Source organism: Urocitellus parryii, chromosome 11 (genome assembly GCF_045843805.1).
Source record: "Urocitellus parryii isolate mUroPar1 chromosome 11, mUroPar1.hap1, whole genome shotgun sequence".
NCBI classification, from domain to species: Eukaryota; Metazoa; Chordata; class Mammalia; order Rodentia; family Sciuridae; genus Urocitellus; species Urocitellus parryii.
In genome coordinates, this window is record NC_135541.1 from 22,460,610 (window position 1) to 22,478,212 (window position 17,603).

The following is a 17,603-nucleotide window of genomic DNA, read 5'->3' on the forward strand; positions in this document are numbered from 1 at the left end:
ATTTATCCTACATAACATATACATTAAGGAGCATGTTGACAAGATTATTTATGATATGTTGTTTGTAACAGCGAAAGAATGAAAGTCATCTAAATGGTCAACAATAGAGATCAAAAACAAGAAAACAGTCACACAATGAAATCATATACATACATATAATGAAACACTCTAACTGCTAAAAGAATGAATAAGCCTTTCACGCACTGATTGAGAAAAATTCCCTCACAGGGAAACAAGCATAATACATATGTAACAGCACACCTAATGTGCTATCAATGTTCACACATGATGTGTTGTATGTAAACAAAGGGATAACACTATATACATATTTTCTTATATGTACATAAAAAATTTCTGGAAGGATACATAAAACAATACCATTGGTTGTCTGGAGGAAAACTGAATAGTTGGGAGACGTGGATGGTATGATTCTTTTCACTGAGTACCTTTATGTATTATTTTGACCTATTCAAAACTATACAATAACAGTGCTATGTGAACACTTTCTATCATAAGCACTTCTTCCTGTTCTCTTTCCCCTTGGCTTCTATCCTTCTACTCCTCTTGCCAGAACCAATGACAAGAAATGCTTAACCTTGCTATAGGGTCCTCTGCCAAGCACTGAATGCATCTGCCAAAAACAATTGTTGGTGCCAAGACAGGGTAATGGGGCCTTAATGGGTCTCAAAAGAAACCAAGCGAATACCACTAAGAAGACAGGACTGAAACCTCTGCACACACACTGCAAGGATCAAGAACTAAGATTCAAAAATCCTCTCCTGTCACCCATCAGGTGACGCTACTCTGAAGAGTAAAATGGTAGTGAGCCCAGGCAGGTTGTGGAGGGCATTCTGAGTCTCCCTGGGAAGAGAGGACAATCTGGTTAGGCACCGATGGCAGAGTCAGAGCTCTGGGTCGTGCCTCTCAGTTACTTATCTAGCATGAAAGCAAGAAACATTGTTTCCAAAACCCGGAAAGGAAATTCCATCAAAGTAAATCTGAAAAACAGACAGTTCCAACTAAAGTAATTCTAAATACATGCATAATACCACTTTCTTGCCATCTTAGAGCAGGAATATCACTTTAAACAAGCCATGTGGGAATTTTAATTGGGCCTGTCCTGTCACCTACTTCTCAGTCAGCTGCTTCAGACCCATAACACAATCAAGAAGACTGCTCCAAGCAGAATGCAGTGGGCCCTGAACCTTCTACCAGAGATTTCTACAGGAGTACGCTGTGAGCGCACACTGTCTGTCACATTTAGACAAGTACTCACGGCTGCCATCAATGACTGTAGATGTGGTTGGCAAAGAGATCTCCTGGAACTGGGGTGACACGATAGCAACAGGAGGCCGATTCTTACGGGGTTCTGAAAGAAAGTGACCCAGAAGAGACTGGGAGGGGAACTTTATAAATTATAAGAAGGGCAGGTCATAGCTGAGTGGATTACAAATCAGTTTCCATTACATAATTGACAGCTGAAGCATCACCAGATGGTAAAGTCACAAGACCAGGTTTCCATTTTATCTTATTTTTTTAAATTTTTTTTTTTAGTTGTGGTTGAATATAATACCTTTATTTTTATTTATTTATTTTTATGTGATGCTGAGGCTCAACCCAGCGCCTCACACATGCTAGGCGAGTGCTCTGCCACTGAGCCACAACCCCAGCCAGACCAGGTTTCCATTTTAACATAAGAAACCTGGGAATATATGGGCCTCTTTCAAACCTGACCACTCCTGGGCTGGGGATATGGCTCAAGCGGTAGCGCACTCGCCTGGCATGCGTGCGGCCCGGGTTCGATCCTTAGCACCACATACAAACAAAGATGCTGTGTCCGCCGAAAAACTAAAAATAAATATTAAAAAAAATTCATTCTCTCTTTCTCTCTCTCTCTTTAAAAAAACAAACAAAAAACAACCTGACCACTCCTAAGACTGTGCCCTGTGCATTCTCTTAATGCTCTTGTGTATCCAGCTCATGAAAAGTACTATAGCAGTCAGTGGCTACTTTCAGGACAGCCTGAGAGGTGCACAACAAACAAGCTTTGTGTAATAAAAACACTGGCAAACAAACCATCCCTTGGCACAGACTATACTGAAAAGATAATGAGAGCTGATGGTGTAGGGGGTGACTATGGCTGTGTAAGGGAAGGTCACAAACCACTCTGGTCCACCTGAATGATTGTGACCTACAAACCCAGTGGCCTTTTCTTTGGGAAATGATCAAACAGTCTACATGTTGATCCCCATGTTGAGGACACAACCAGGGACTTGCTCATGCTAGATAAGGGCCCTACCACTGAGCTACATTCCAGACCTACTGACCATATTTTAAAGAAGGTGAAAAGATTACATTGGCTACAAAACTCAAGAAATGAAAAGAAAATCTACTACCAAAAAAGACAGGAAACAGTACTAATTTGTGCTAGTACATGTGCTACTCTCCAACTTCTCCCAAATTTCTCCGAAAATGCAAAACAAGATCCCTTATACCTTGCTATTGTACTACAATCTGCCAACAGTGGCTCGTTTTAAAAGAATGACATGATGGATTTGGTTTCTAAAGTGAAAGAGACCAGCAAGTCTAAATGAGAAAATGTGTATAGAGATCCTCATCTCTGGAAAGATACCAGAAAGAGCTGGTCACTTGATGGGTTCTTCTGCATGCTTCTCCTGGGCTCCTGGCTTCCTCTTTCAGTATAGCCCACCTGGAGAAGTAGTTCTCTGGTAGGTAGGTTATTGCTTAGGCCACACTGCACTGTGGATGCTGTGACTAATGTTTCCCTGCCCAGTCCAGTATTCCAATTAGAACACTTGGAACACATATATACTTTGCTGCCATAACCTTTTACTACACTGACCTAGGAAATGTCCAATAAATATTTCATGAAAAAAAAGGATGGTATTAAAAACCCAAAAGTCAAATTTTCTCCTCCTCAGGAGTCTTTGAGAGAGAGAAATGGGACAGAGCTGTGGCTTGAAACACAAACCTGGCTTTACTGTCACATTCACATAGCCTTCCCCGTGGGCATTTTGACCATCTACGATCACTTTGAATTCATACAGGCCTGGAGTCAGCTGCAAAAGTGAGAGAAGATTTTTCAGACAACCACCAAGAGCAGCAATTGTATTTAAGACAACATAAGTATCTGAGTTTCTTCAGGCTGAATCCTGCATTCTCCTTGCCCTATTTTCAAAATTGAAAAAGTAAACTAGCTAAAGAGATTAAACAATGAGTTACACTAAAAAGAAACATAGCTTTTAATGTGAATATCTTATTACTAGCTGCCTCTAGAATAACATAAGGGATTTCAATCTCTCTATACTCCCATTTTCTTTTCAGAAGAACACTAAGGGCCCAACCATCCTACAGCACAGAGTTATGAAATTAAAATAATCATCTCTTCAAAGAAAAACATCTTATAAAAATTCCAAATAGTTCCCAAATATCTAAGCAGTTTTCCCTCCTGACTTCTATTAACTATATGAACATTATATAAAAGGGGGCAATAAAATCACCTACCATCTCATTACCCTAACAATTAACTCATCATATTTCTCTATTTCCTTCCAATCTTTGCCCACATAAAAACTAGCTTTATCCAATTCATTCAGCAAACATTTCTTGAGAATCAATCATATACCAGTCACTGTCTAGGCTTGGGGTTTGGAGGTAAATTAAGATTCCCACATTTGAAGAGCTCAAATTTCAGAGGTATTCAAGGTCTAGATAAAACCAAAGTATCAAACTTTTTATTGTTCTTTTCATTTAGCATGAACCCTTTTCCCATTAGGATATAGTCTTTTTAATATTCACTTTAATGACTATAGAATAATAATAAATGTGTCATAAACATTTCATACTGTTGGATACTTGGGGTGCTTCTAAACTCTTACTAATGCTGTAATGAACACTTTTAAGAAAAATGAGGGGTGTCCTTTCTTTAGAATTATCTCCTTTGGATAAACACTAATTGGGTATCAGTAACATTTTTGACCACTCTCTCCCTTGTAATGCTTTCCTCCTAAATTTTCCCTTCTCCACCTACCTCATATTTCCTCCAGTTTACCTGCCATCCCTTAAATGAGAGCACACCCCAGGATTCCAACCTCAGCCTACTTATTTCCTTAATCCGAACATTCTCCCTAGCTGATCTTATCTATGACTCTGGTTTCAATTATCTATTTGAGATGGATATGCAAATTTATCTTTCTAGCCCAGATGTCCCCTAGTATATAGTTTCTTTCCCCCAGCTGCTATGGGGACAACTCCACTCAAATGTCTCACAGGTACCTCAAATTCACTCCACCTGAAAGTGAATTAATCATCTGAAAATTTCCCCCAAATCTGTTATCCTTTCTGTGTTCCTTATTTCAGCGAACATCCATCCAGGTGCCTAAGCCAAAAAAGCCACAATCATCCAACACTCTCACACAATGCCTTGATCATCAGATCATCACATTTTCTCAAGTTGACCTCCACTTACTTGTCTCCATCTACACTGCCACACCTTAGTTCTTTTTTTGTTTGTTTGTGGTACTGGGGAATCAAACCATCACCTTGGTTTTTAACTACTCATCATATTAATTATTAAAGCATGGGATTATAGCTCTGGTGCAAACCTATTATTTAATTAATATCTCTGTGAACTTTGGCCAAACCACTTCCTTTTTTCAAATTTTAGTTTTGTTATTTGTAAAACAAATATTAACATCTACATATTGGGGATATTATGACAATTAAAAGAAATAACTGAGTAAACCAATTAGCACCAAGTCTGGCATATGGTATAAGCTCAGTTGGTGGTTTCTCATTAATATCATCTATTTAGTTTTCATACTCAGAATAGTATCATTTCCCCCTTAATTTTTCAATACATTCGTCATTGATCTCCACACTTAAAGAGTTTCATCTCCTTTAATCTGTGGACATGATGATCTCTCTAAACTGAAAATCTGAACATGTCTTTCTTCTGCTCAAAAGTTTTCAAAAGCTCCCTATTTCCTTTAGGTAAGATTCAAAGTCCTTAATCTGCCATGAGGCTCTGCTGCACCTGGCCCCTGCATTTCTCCAACTGACTATGCTACCGCTCTTCTCACACCTGACTGTCCACTCAGGCTCAACTATGCACTGTTCCCCACATTTTCTCTCATTCTTAGTCCTGTGGATATGCTGCTTCTTTTGCTTGATTATGTTCCCTCCACCCTTTACCCAGGAAGTCAGTCACTTTTCAGACCCACGTAGGCAAATTTTCTCTTAAGAAATCTATTCTCGCTGACCTAGTGATCACCTATTAGCCTTCCCTGCTTCCTAAGTACCTCCTAAACTCCATTCCCCAAACATTAAAATTATGATTAATTCACTGGTTAATCTCAAATGGCTCTCACATAACTAGTGTACAAGGAGTAACCTTCCATTTAATGAATGAATCAGTAAGGGCCAAAGAATATAAACATTTTTATGGCTCTTAAAAACTATATGAAAGGGACTGAACCAATGTACACAGTCATGTGGCCACAAATTACCTATCTTATGTCCCAAATTCCAAAATCCTTATGTTACCCTTCAAAGCTGTTTAGTGGATATATTCAGCTATCACTGCCATACTGGTTCAATTTTAATGAAACTTTGAAAATCATACACTAACAAACACTAGATGTCAGCCAGTCAGACTTTTGAAGGAGACACTTCTGGAAGATTATTCCCAACTTCAGTGTGGACAGAAAATTCTATATTACCTATTTTAGAATGTAAATCACCTACTCTGACTTAGTCCTGCAAATGAAAAGAAGCAAATTCACCTTGGATAGTTTCATGATCTGGGAATGTTTCCCTTCCATTTCTCCACTGTAGTCTTTAGGATGAGTAATCAGCTGCCAGTCGTAGGTGTAGGTTTCTCCTATAGAAGGGCAGTTATGAAAATCATGAAAACACACACCTACACATAAAGAGCATGCCAATAACAAATCTTTTCTAAAGGCTGCCCATAATGAATCTCTTTTAAATCTTGACAAGGCCTTCATTTTTAAGTCTGTACCCCAAAGTCTTCAGGGACACTAAACCATCTGTGGAAAGAAAGGGTGGATTCCGCTGACTCAGCTCCAGTTAAGGCTTCTTCTTCCACACTCTCGGCTACCTATACTCATTTCTGCCCCATCCCACCCTCAGGCCAATCCTCCCTTAAAAATGCAGACTGCTGGGGGATGGCATCTCACTGAAAACACATGCCCTACCAATGCTACAGGTGAACTCATTGGGAACAAAGGCCATTTTCCTGCAAAACTTCTTTTGCAACAAAGAACAGCAATGACTTCTAAATAACATGGTTCAAAAATAGCTTTTTACAGAGTGCTAACAATGCTCTTCTCACTGAGGTCATCACACCCTAGTGAGTTAAAAGAGCTACTTCATTCCTGCTGAGCTAAATAACACACTGCAGAAAAAAACGGTAGGGCATGGCCCATTTAAAACAGGCCCCACTGAAATTAATTAAGATCAAATGAAGCATTAAATGGTCCTCATTTGCAGCTCAGACTATATCACTTGGTAGCACAAGGGTGGAATCCTGTTATCTAAATGGAATCCCACCCAGTAAAAGTGGTCTCAATTTGGGAGGCAGGGGATAAAATGCATTTCTGGCTAGGGAAGGGTAGGATTTGGTAGGAAGGTTTAGTTTAAGTTGACTACCCAAAAAGAGAAAAAAAATAAAAGAATCCTTAAATTCTTATCTTTTTATTTATTTATTTATGTTTAGTTGTAGATGGACACAATACTTTATTTATTCATTTATTTATGTGGTGCTGCAAATTGAACCCAGTGCCTCACACATGAGAGGCAAGTGCTCAACCACTGAGCTACAACCTCGACTCCAAATTATTTTTTTTTAATTTTTTATTTTTTAGTTGAAGTGGACACAATCCTTTTATTTACTTTTATGTGGTGCTGAGGATCAAACCCAGGGTCTCGGACGTGCTAGGCGAGTGCTCCACCCCCGAGCCACAACCCCAGCTCTACCCCACTGCCCCAAATTCATATCTTTTTCTTTCATGAGTTCAAATGTTAAAGTTAGCACACTTCTGCCCTAATCCCAAGATATACTTCATCTGAAGACCAGATGTTATTTTATAATCCTGGGTTTCATGATCTTCCTTCTGCCAGCAAACTAGTATTGTTTTGGAGAGCTATCCATCCCAGCTGCTCTCACAAATGTACATACAAAAAGGCAGGTCAGGGGCTGCGGATATATAGCTCAGTTGGTAGAGTGCTTGCCTCACATGCACAAGGCCATGTGTTCAATCCCCAGCATCACACACCCAAAAAAGTTGGGGCTGGGGATAGCTCATTTGGTAGAGTGCTTGCCTTGCATGCACAAGTCCCCAGGTTCAAACTCCAGCACCACCATTTAAAAAAAAAAAAAAAAAAAAAAAAGTCTGCTCAGGAGGAGCAGAAAGGAGCAGCAGAAGCAGCACTCATGCTGTGACACATTTCTTCCAACTCTAGTTGTAAATGCTTTTTCCACACAGAAAGGAAACTCACATTAGCTTAGGAAGTGATCATTTTCAAATAACTAAAGGTAGCACTTAAGCATGGTGGTACACACCTTAGTCCTAGAGACTTAGGAGGCTGAGGCAGGAGGATTGCAAGTTCAAGGATAGCTTCAATAACTCAGCAAGACCCTGTCTCAAAATTAAAAAAAAAAAAAAAAAAAACTAGGAGTGTAGCTCAACGGCAAAGTGCCATTGGGTTCAATTCCAGTACCAAAAAAAAAAAAAGCTATTAACACCAATGTCAAAAAGGGATGATAGGCCTGGAGAGGTGGCTCAAGCGATAACGTGCTCGCCTGGTATGCGCAGAGTGCTGAGTTCAATCCTCAGCACCACATAAAAATAAAATAAAGATGTTGTGTCCACCAAAAACTAAAAAATAAATATTAAAAAATTCTCTCTCTCTCTTTGAAAAAAAAAAAAAAACAAGGATGATATTCCTAGGGCAGAAAAGTTGAGGGGAAGAATTTATGCCTTACAGGCAGAAATTTGCCCAAGGATGGGAACAATTGAATATAGGTCTGTTATATTGTTGACTGTAATGATATAGGGCAGTAGTTTTGAACCAGCCTTTGAACCCTACAGGGATCCTAATGAGCTGCCACAGGGCAGGAGAAAGATAAAGAACAGGCAGAATTTGCCTTGCCTCAGTGCCCCAATCTTGTAAAGCTTGAGACCATTCATCTCATGGATTTAATTAAAGCTGAAGAACTGGGCAGAGGATAACTAAAGAATCTGTTTCCTTTCCAATGACCTGTTTTGCAACATTGATCTACAAGATAACAGTAATTCAAACAAATGTATATGCAAATAGAGATTAGAAAAAAATAAAGCAGGGCTGTAGATGTAACTCAGTGGTAAAGCATTTGCCTATCATGCACAAAACCCTGGGTTCAATCACCAGCATACATTGTTCAAGATAGCTCTTAATTCCATCTTCAAAGACCACCAAATCTACTCACTGTAACTTACCACCCAAGAAAGAAAGGAAAAAGTTTCCCTAAAGGTAGAATGAGTTGGTAATAAAACCTCACTTTGAGAGCAGAACTTTTGGTCAGAAGAAGGATTTAAGTTCTGGAAAAGTATTTTTTGCATAAATACAGTATTTGGTTTTAGAACCAGAAATTAAGAATATTGTATTAGAAACAAGTACATAAAATGGAAGGACTCATCTGAATAGAGAAGAGTAGTTTACTTGACTAACCTTCTAATGAAAGCAACATAAATCCATCACATTAATTTTCTAGTGCTTCACTCATGTCATAGGTGGTCTTAAGAGAAAATGTTTGTGTTTATAAGTCAAACTTTGGTGTGGGAAATATACTTCAAAGGTGAAAGGATGTTTACATTACAAAAGTTTCCTTAACTAGTGAATTAATCACCAATTCATTTAAATATTTTATAAATCTAACCAGGCATGGCCCTGCAATTCCAGAGTCTTAGGAGGCTGAAGCAGAAGGATCACAGGTTCAAGGCCAGCCTCAGCAACTTAGCAAGGCCCTCAGAAACTTAGCAAGGCCATGTCTCAAAATAAGAAATAAAAGAAGATTAAAAAAAGAAGAAGAAGAAAGAAAAGAGGATTGTGGATATGTTCAGTAGTATGTTCAATCCCGATCCAAAATTTTTTTAAAAAAACAAATATATATTTTATAACTTTGAATTTTGTAAATCATGAATTAAGTTTTTTTTTTTTTTTTTAAGGTTCAAACCTATATTAACAGTAGTCTTGACTAACTTCTCTCCAAGTTCTACACCTTCTATTTACTAGTTTTTTTGGCCAAAATAAACAGATTAGTTTGAGTCACAGTTTCTTCCCCTTTAAATGGGTATAATAGCAGAGCATGGGGGAACATGCCTCTGATTTCAGTGACTTCAGGAGGCTGAAGTGGGAGGATCACAAGTTCAAGGCTAGCCTTGGTACTTTAGCAGATTCTTAGCAATTTAGCAAGACTATCTCAAAATAAAAAATAAAAAGGACGTGGGGATGTAGTTTGGTGGTAAAGCACTCCTTGGTTCAATCCTAAATGCCCAAAATAAATGAGCAAATAAATAGGAATAATACAACCTAGCATGTGAGATCTATGCTAATGAGCATCAGCTATATGCTAGGCACTGAACTAGGTGATTTATATACTATCTCATTTTGCCCTTACAGTAACCTTATGAAGTAAGAATTATTCATTTTATATGAGAGAGAGAGAGAGAGAGAGAGAAGAGAAGAGAAGAGAAGAGAAGAGAAGAGAGAGAGAGAGAGAGAGAGAGAGAGAGAGAGAGAAACAGACACTCAGAGAAGTTAAGTAATTTGCTTAAAATCATTCAGCTAAAAACTGGCTAACCTGGGACTTGAACCCAGGCTTGATATCTCAAACCCTACTGTCCTGTATTTCATGAATATTTGTTCTCCCTCATGTAATATCCTATCTTCACAGGGCTATTACGGAAAGAGTGAGTTGAGGTATGTGGATATCATTGTAATCAGAAATGTAACCCAAGTGTAAAGGGATTTTTACCTTTCTGGGGTTCTTGGAGAACATATGCATTTAATTGAACTTCATTCTTAGGCAGGGTCATCTGGACACTCTTCCCAGCAGATACCACAAGTTCCTTTATAACTAGAAATAAAATAAAAATACCAGAGATAAGAAATATATCCAGACTGTGCCATTTTTCTCCTTCCTTTGTGATCAAACACCTTTCCTGAATAATACTCAGCTATGGCCTTCATTTCCTAATATCTTTCTACTCTCTTACCACCTGAAGTTTGATTTTGTCTCTACCTTTCCATTGAAAAGGATCTCAAGATCATCAACAAGTGGCTGCTGAGTAAATCTAACAACTGTAACCCAATCTCTACCATCACCTTGGAGGCACCTACTCCTGCTGTCTCCCTCTTAAAGTTCTTGGTTATCATCATACTGTATCCTACTTTTCTCCTGCTTCTTTTTCCGCACTGTATTTTAATTATGGCCTGTCCCTAAGTCCTCTTTATACAATACTTTCCACAGAGTTCAAATTCTGTTTCAGGGATCGCTTTTATGTTGATAAATAACTTTTTAATAAGATACATAAATAAGAAAGATGAATGTTAGTCACAAGGCCTGTCTTACTTTCTCTCCATTCTAGTTATTATTGGTCTCCCTTCTCCTAGCTCTCTCCCCACTTGAATCCATTCTATTTTCCTAAAATACTAACCCACCATGTTACTCTCCTATTTAAGAACCCTGCTCCCACACCATGTTAAAGCCAAACTTCTATCTTGGCCCTATAGGGCCATCATGATCTGATCTCACAGACTTACCTTTCCTATCCAACTGTGCCTCTAAGTTACACTATTTTTTCTTTTTGTGCTCCACAGAAGCCATGGTCTACTCCAGGGGACTTTACAAAAGCTATTTTTAATTGGGATGTTTGCCTTTCTGTATTCTAAATACAGCATTTTGTTTCTAGCTTTAAACTGTCGCCAACAAATCTTCCCAGACCATTTCAGTTCAACTGATCTACTTCTTGAATTGCTTTAGCACTGTGGAACACCCAAGACTGTAAATAGCTAAAACTGTTCTTATACCATTCATCAGCCATTTCTCTTATGTCAAGGTTTTCCAACTTTGGCATTATTGGTATTCCGAACCAGAAAATCCTTTGCTGGGGATAGGAGGATTTCCTAAACACTGTTTATGATGGTTCCCAGTAACAATGGCCCCTATCTACTACATGTCAATTGTACCACCCAGGGGGTTGGAGCTGTAACTCAGTGGTGGAGCACTTGCCTAGCACCTGTGAGGCACTGGGTCAATCCTCAGTAGCACAACATAAAAATAAATAAATAAATAAAAGTATTCAGTCTATACAACAACAAAAAATCTAAAAAAAAAAAAACTGAATAAAAGTGCACGCAAAAAAGAAATTTTAAAAAATAGTACTACCCACCCACCAGTTGTAACAACCAAAAATGCTTGCAGACCATTGAGAACTACTGGATATATAAATCTTATTTCTTCTCTGACAGTAACTGTTCATTTGGTATGACACTTCAACACTAGGACAGCTTAAAGAAAACAACAGGCTGGTCAACTCATATTTCAAGACTGGGAGGTGAGAAGGGCTTCCTAGATATATAAAACTTGAGATTTATCTGCCTCTGCTTGGGAACATTGCACTGAGAGAAAAATGAAACCATCTTTTATGGAAGCTGCAGCCTCTGGATGGCCCCAGGAGATGGAATAAGAGCTCTCTAAAGTAACTTTTCAAAAAAGAAAAGAAAAAAGGAAAATCATTATACTCAGAGAGAGTACAATGAACAAAAAAAATGGCTAGTTAAGGTAGTACAACCCAAACCCTTTACAATTAAACTGAAAATTACTTTGGTGCCTCAGGATTGAAACCGTAAAATTTCACATTACATTACCACCAAAGAAGACCCTAGGAAATTAAAATTTGGCAAAAATGTATTTTTACTGCTTTGCTTTACCCTCTTGACTTTTTCAGGATTAACCATTAACCAGTGATTAAGCATTTCCTCCTAATACCTTAGAGCAGTACTCCTGAAGCACAGACTTGTTAAGGTAACACTAGATATCCTTCCCATGGGTTGTTTTAAAAATAAAGATGCTTTTGTCGGGCATGGTAGCACATGCCTATAATGACAGTGCCTTGGGAGGCTGAGACAGGAGATCACAAGTTTGAGGCCAGCCTCAACAACTTAGCGAGGCCCTCAGCAACTTAGTGAGGCCCTCAGCAACTTAGTGAGATGCTGTCTCAAAATACAAAGTAAAAAGGCTGAGGATGTAGCTCAGTAGTAAAGCACTGTGGGTTCAATCCCCAGTATTAAAACAAAAACAAACAAACAAAAAAATTCCACTAAAAGTAGAATTATCAAGTCATCCAGTAATTCTATTTCTGGTTATATATATATATATACTCAAATCAATTAAAAGCAGAGAGAACTGAATATTTAGACTGAATGCTTCACTTTTCTATCCTATTTCCAAGGGCAGGATCATAGGTCCTCACCTGGATATGGTGCTGATGTGCTCTGGAAGGAAGCCTGGGGGGTAGGAGTTGTATGAATATAGGAGGGAGCCACTGGAAGAGGGATAGCAGTTTGGATTTTCCCAGGACTTTTTACTTGCTGAGTGCTGGCTATAATTCCAGGATCCTCTGTTGTTTCAGGTTGGACTGATACACTCTTTGGCTGACCAGCAATCTCTGTAGTCAGGTCTGTGGTTAAGGGACTGGAAACTGTAACTGCCTTCTGGACCTAAAAAAATGTAAAAGATAATTTGAGTCAGCAAATGTTAGTTTCTCAGGTTATAGCTCATGAAATAATAGTATGTTAAATGATATCCTGAAAATGCAAAAAATGTAAAAAAATATTAAAGAATTAAATCTCACTACCTGTTAACAGTTTGGATCTGGAATATCCCCCCCCCCAAAGGCTCATGTGTTGAAAATTTGGTCCCCAGCTGGTGGCACTACTGGGAGGTGGTGGAAACTTTAGGAGGCAGGGCCTAGTTGAAGGAAATAGGTCATTGGGAGAATGTCTTTGAAGGTTATATTGTGTCCCTGACCCCTTCCTCTCTCCCTCTCTTTGGTTCCTGGCTGCCATGAGGTGAGCAGCTTTGCTCTACCACACATTCCTCACCATTAATGCTTTGCCTCACTACAGGCCCAAACAAGAGAACCAAATGACCTCTAAAACTGAGCCAAAAATAAATCTTTTCAACTTTTGATTATCTCAGGTATTCTGTTGCAGAAATGGAAAATTACCATACTACCCAAAGAAAAACACTGTTTAAAATGTTGATATAAAATCTGGGGCTGTAGCTTAGTGGTAGAGTATTTTCCTAGCATGCACAAGGCCCTGAGTTCAAACTCCAGAACCATACACACACACATTAAAAAAAAGAAAGAAAGGGGGGGGGGGAGAGAAAGAAAGGAAAAATACTGAGAGATTTATTAATTTTTTTCTCCCTGGTACTGGGGATTGAATTGAAGTTTCTCTACCACTGAGCTACATCACCAGTCCTTTTAATTTCCTATTTTGATACAAGGTCTCACTAAATTTCCCAGGTTGGGCTGGAACTTGCAATCCTCTGATCTCCTGAACAGCTAGGATATAAGCATGTGTCACCATACTCAGACTCAGTTCTTTTTTTTTTTTTTTGGTACTGGAGATTAAACTCAGAGGCACTCGACCACTGAGCCACATCCCCAGCTCTGATTTGTATTTTTATTTAGAGACAGGGTCTCACTTAGTGCCTTAGTTGCTTAGCGCCTTGCTTTTGCTGAGGCTGGCTTTGAACTCGAGATCCTCCTGCCTCAGCGCCCCTAGCCACTGGAATTACATGCCCAGCTTCAGTTCTTCTCTATGAAGAGTTTTTATTTAAAATAAAAGAATAATAATAACAATACTATGTATATACCTCAGTCTTCTTAACATTTATAATCAATATTTCCAATATACTTATTATGGAACAGGCAATGTAGATCCAAAATAAAAATAAAACTTAATTATTGTGTTCAATAAGCAGCAGAGTAAAAACTAAACATATAATAAGCTAAAATAGTAAATATATCTATAAAAGTTATAATGAACTGGGGCTGGATAGAGCACTTGCTAGCATACATGAGGCACTGGGTTCAATTCTCAGCACCACATTAAAATATAAATAAATAAAATGAAGTTATAAAAAATATATATTTAAAAAAAAAGTTATGATGAACCAAAGAAACTATCCGAAGCTACTTAACCTCTTCTCTCTTGGGAGAGGGAAGGCATGAAGGATAATCTTTACAAAAGAAAAACATATCCTGGATAAGGAGAGTCCTAAGCTGGGTTTTAAAGGATAAAGTTGTTTACTAAACAAAAGGCTTAGGGGAGATAGTGAGTATAGGCACAAGAAATGAAATTAGCATGGTCTGTTCTGGGAACTGAGAGCCAAAAGCAAAGTAAGAAGCAGGAGGTAATGGAAGATGACCTAGAAAGATAGGTAAGGGCCACAGAAGAAGGCTACAGGCCAGGTTAAAGAGGCAGCCTGGTGAGCAATTAAAGAGTGTGTGCAGGAAGTGAAAGGTCACATTGTCCTGTATGGGTCTGAGAAGTAAAGCAACAGCAGGAATACAACCCAGGATTGTAGTGAAATACCACTCAGGAGTGTACTGCAGTCATCCAAATGAGAAATGATGGGTGGCTACAAGGGTGGTAGAATATTACTTTTTAAAATCAACTTAGTGGAAATATAATTCAAAACTAAACTGCACACATTTCAAATGCATACAGTCAATCTTTTCAAAAATGTGTATACCCACTTAACCACAATTAAGAAACAGTACATTTCTATCAGCCCCAAAAGTTCATTCATAACCCCTTTCAGTAAATTCCTGCCTCTACTTCCAGGTTCAGGCAACCACTGATTTGTTTTCTAAGATTAGTTGGAGTTTTCTTATATTTCTATAAAAGGAACCATATACACACTATTTTTGTTTCTGGCTGCTTTCCCTCAACATGTTTTGGAGATTCATCCATGGTATTGTTTATATCAATAGCACACTCTTTTATTGTTTCAATTTTTGTTTTCCATTCATCTATCAATGGAGATTAAGTGGTTTTCAGTTCTCAGCTATCATAAGTAAAGCTGCTATGAATGTTTGAACCCAGATCTTTCTGCAAACATATCTTTTAATTTCTCTTGGTTAAATATTTAGAAGTAGAATTGCTGATTATATACATAAGGGCACGGTTAACATTCTAAGAACCTGGGAACTGTTATCTAAGGCTGCTTTATCATTCTGCATTTCTACCAGCAATGCTTTAGAGTTCTAGCTGCTCACAACTTCACCAACACATGGTATTCTTGGTCTTTTTATTTCTTGTCATTGTAGTGGTCATGAAGTGATATCTTAACATGGTTTAATTTGTATTTTCATGGATATTAATAAGGTTGAACATATTTTATTCATTAGTGTATAGATGGATATCTGATTGGTTCTGGTTTTTTGCTTATTATGAACTGAGGAACCATAGCCATTTCCCAGCAAGTCTTTTTATAGACCTGACCTTTCATTTCTCTTAGGTAAATACTTAGGAGTAGAATGTTCAGTCATAGGGAAAGTGTACCTTTAACTTTTTTTTTTTAGATTGCTAAATAGTTTTAAAAGTTGTTGTAACATTAGATAGCCACCAACAGTTTGAACACTCCAATTATATATCCTTCAACCTTGCAATTCTCCTACCTCAGTTTCCCAAATCACTGGAATTACATAAGTGTACCACCATGTTCAGCTTTGGAAGCCTTTTTAATTTTAGTCATTTTAGAGGTTGTAGTGGCATTCCATTGTGGTTTTGATTTCTTGATTTGCATTTTCCCAATGATTAATCACACTGATCAATTTTTCATGTACTTATTGGACATCTGTATAATTTTTAATGGATTATATGCTCATATATTTTGTCCATTTTTAAAATGGGTTATTAGTTTTCTGAGTTATAATAACAACTCTTTATATATTCTACAAACAGGTCCTTTGTCATACATGGAACTTACAAATATGTTTTCCCAAACTGTAACTTGTTTTTTTACTTTGTTAGCATTATCTTTTATTGTTTGGTGGGGTTCTTTGGGTTTTTGTTTTTGTTTTTTGGTACTAGGAATTGAACCCAGCAGTGCTTATCCACTGAGCCACATCACTTTTTTTTTTTTTTTTTTTTTTTTTTTGAGATGGGGCCTTGCTAAATTGCTGAGGCTGGCTTTAAACTTGTGATCCCTGCCTTAACCTCCAAAGTTGCTGGAGTTATAGGCATGTGCCAGCAGCATCATCTTTTAATTCACAAAAATTTCTAATTTTGATGAGTTCTAATTTACCACCATATATATATATATATTATTTCAGTTGTTGATGACCTTTATTTTATTATTTATATGTGATGCTGAGAATCGAACCCAGCGCCTCACATGCCAGGCAAATGCACTACCACTGAGTCCCAGCCCCAGCCCCAGCCCCAAATCTGCCACCTTTTTTAATGGTTCATGATTTTAGTGACATATCTAGGAATTTTTTTCCCAAACCAAGATCATAAAATTTTTCTCTTGTGTTATACAAATTTTATAGTTTTAGCTCCTAAACTTTGGTCTATGATCCATTTGAACTACTCTTGCTGTACTGTAATAGGTAAGGGTCAAATTTTTGTTGTTGTTGTTGGTTGTTTATCAGTATCCAATTGTTCTAGCACCATTTAAAAGATTACCCTTTCCACCAGCCAGGCTAGCAGGATTGCAAATTCAGGAACGCCCTAGCAACTAGCTAAACCCTAAGTAACTTAGTGAGACCCTGTCTCAAAATAAAAAATAAAAAGGGTTGGGGATGTGGCTCACTGGTTAAGCACCTCTGGACTCTACTTTGTTCTATCTATTTAGTCTATTTTCATGCTAATACCACTGCCCTGAATACTTGGCTTTTATAGCAAGTCCTACAGTTAGTTCTAAGTCCTCAAACTTTGTTGTTCTTTTTCAAAATTGTTTTGATTATTCTAGGTCCCAATCCAGTACACAGTTGTATCAGTTCCCTAGAGCTCCCATGACAAATTACCACAAACTTGGTAGCTTTAGAACAACAGAAATTTATCACAGTTCTGGAGACCAGAAGTCTAAAATCAAGGTATTTGCAGGGCCATACTCCTCTCTCTGGGGTATTCCTTTGCTTCTTACAAATGTTTTCCCAAATGCTCTTAGCATTCCTTGACTTTGGCTTGTAACAACGCAACTGTAACCTGTGCCCCCATCTTCACAGAGTCTTCTACCCTTTGATCAGCTGGTTCAAATCTCCCTTTCCTTTCTTTTGTAAAGTCACCAGTCATTGAATTCAGAGCCCACCCTTTCATCAGAAGACACTTAGCTAATTACATTTACAAACTCACTATTCCCAAAATAGGTAACATGCTGAAATTTCAGAGGGAGTGGAGGGGAGGTGAAGGGAACACTAATTGACCCATTTTGATAACTTCTCTGTTTATTTAGTTCTCAAATTTCTCTCAGCAGTGCTTTGTAGTTAATTTTCAGT

The 17,603-nt window shown here is 38.0% G+C and overlaps 1 protein-coding gene across 3 annotated transcripts in view; it reads right to left on the reverse strand.

Annotated features, from left to right (window-relative positions):
* Positions 1-17,603, reverse strand: part of Kiaa0319l (KIAA0319 like) — a 108,304-nt gene that overhangs the window by 23,386 nt on the left and 67,315 nt on the right. For all 3 annotated transcript variants that reach the window (XM_026393442.2, XM_026393441.2, XM_077791450.1), the window contains exons 4-8: positions 12,558-12,804; positions 10,058-10,159; positions 5,805-5,902; positions 2,993-3,080; positions 1,277-1,369 (exon numbers count right to left, since the gene is read on the reverse strand). In XM_026393442.2, the coding sequence (XP_026249227.1) occupies positions 1,277-1,369; positions 2,993-3,080; positions 5,805-5,902; positions 10,058-10,159; positions 12,558-12,804 (628 nt within the window). The remainder of the gene's footprint in view (positions 1-1,276; positions 1,370-2,992; positions 3,081-5,804; positions 5,903-10,057; positions 10,160-12,557; positions 12,805-17,603) is intronic.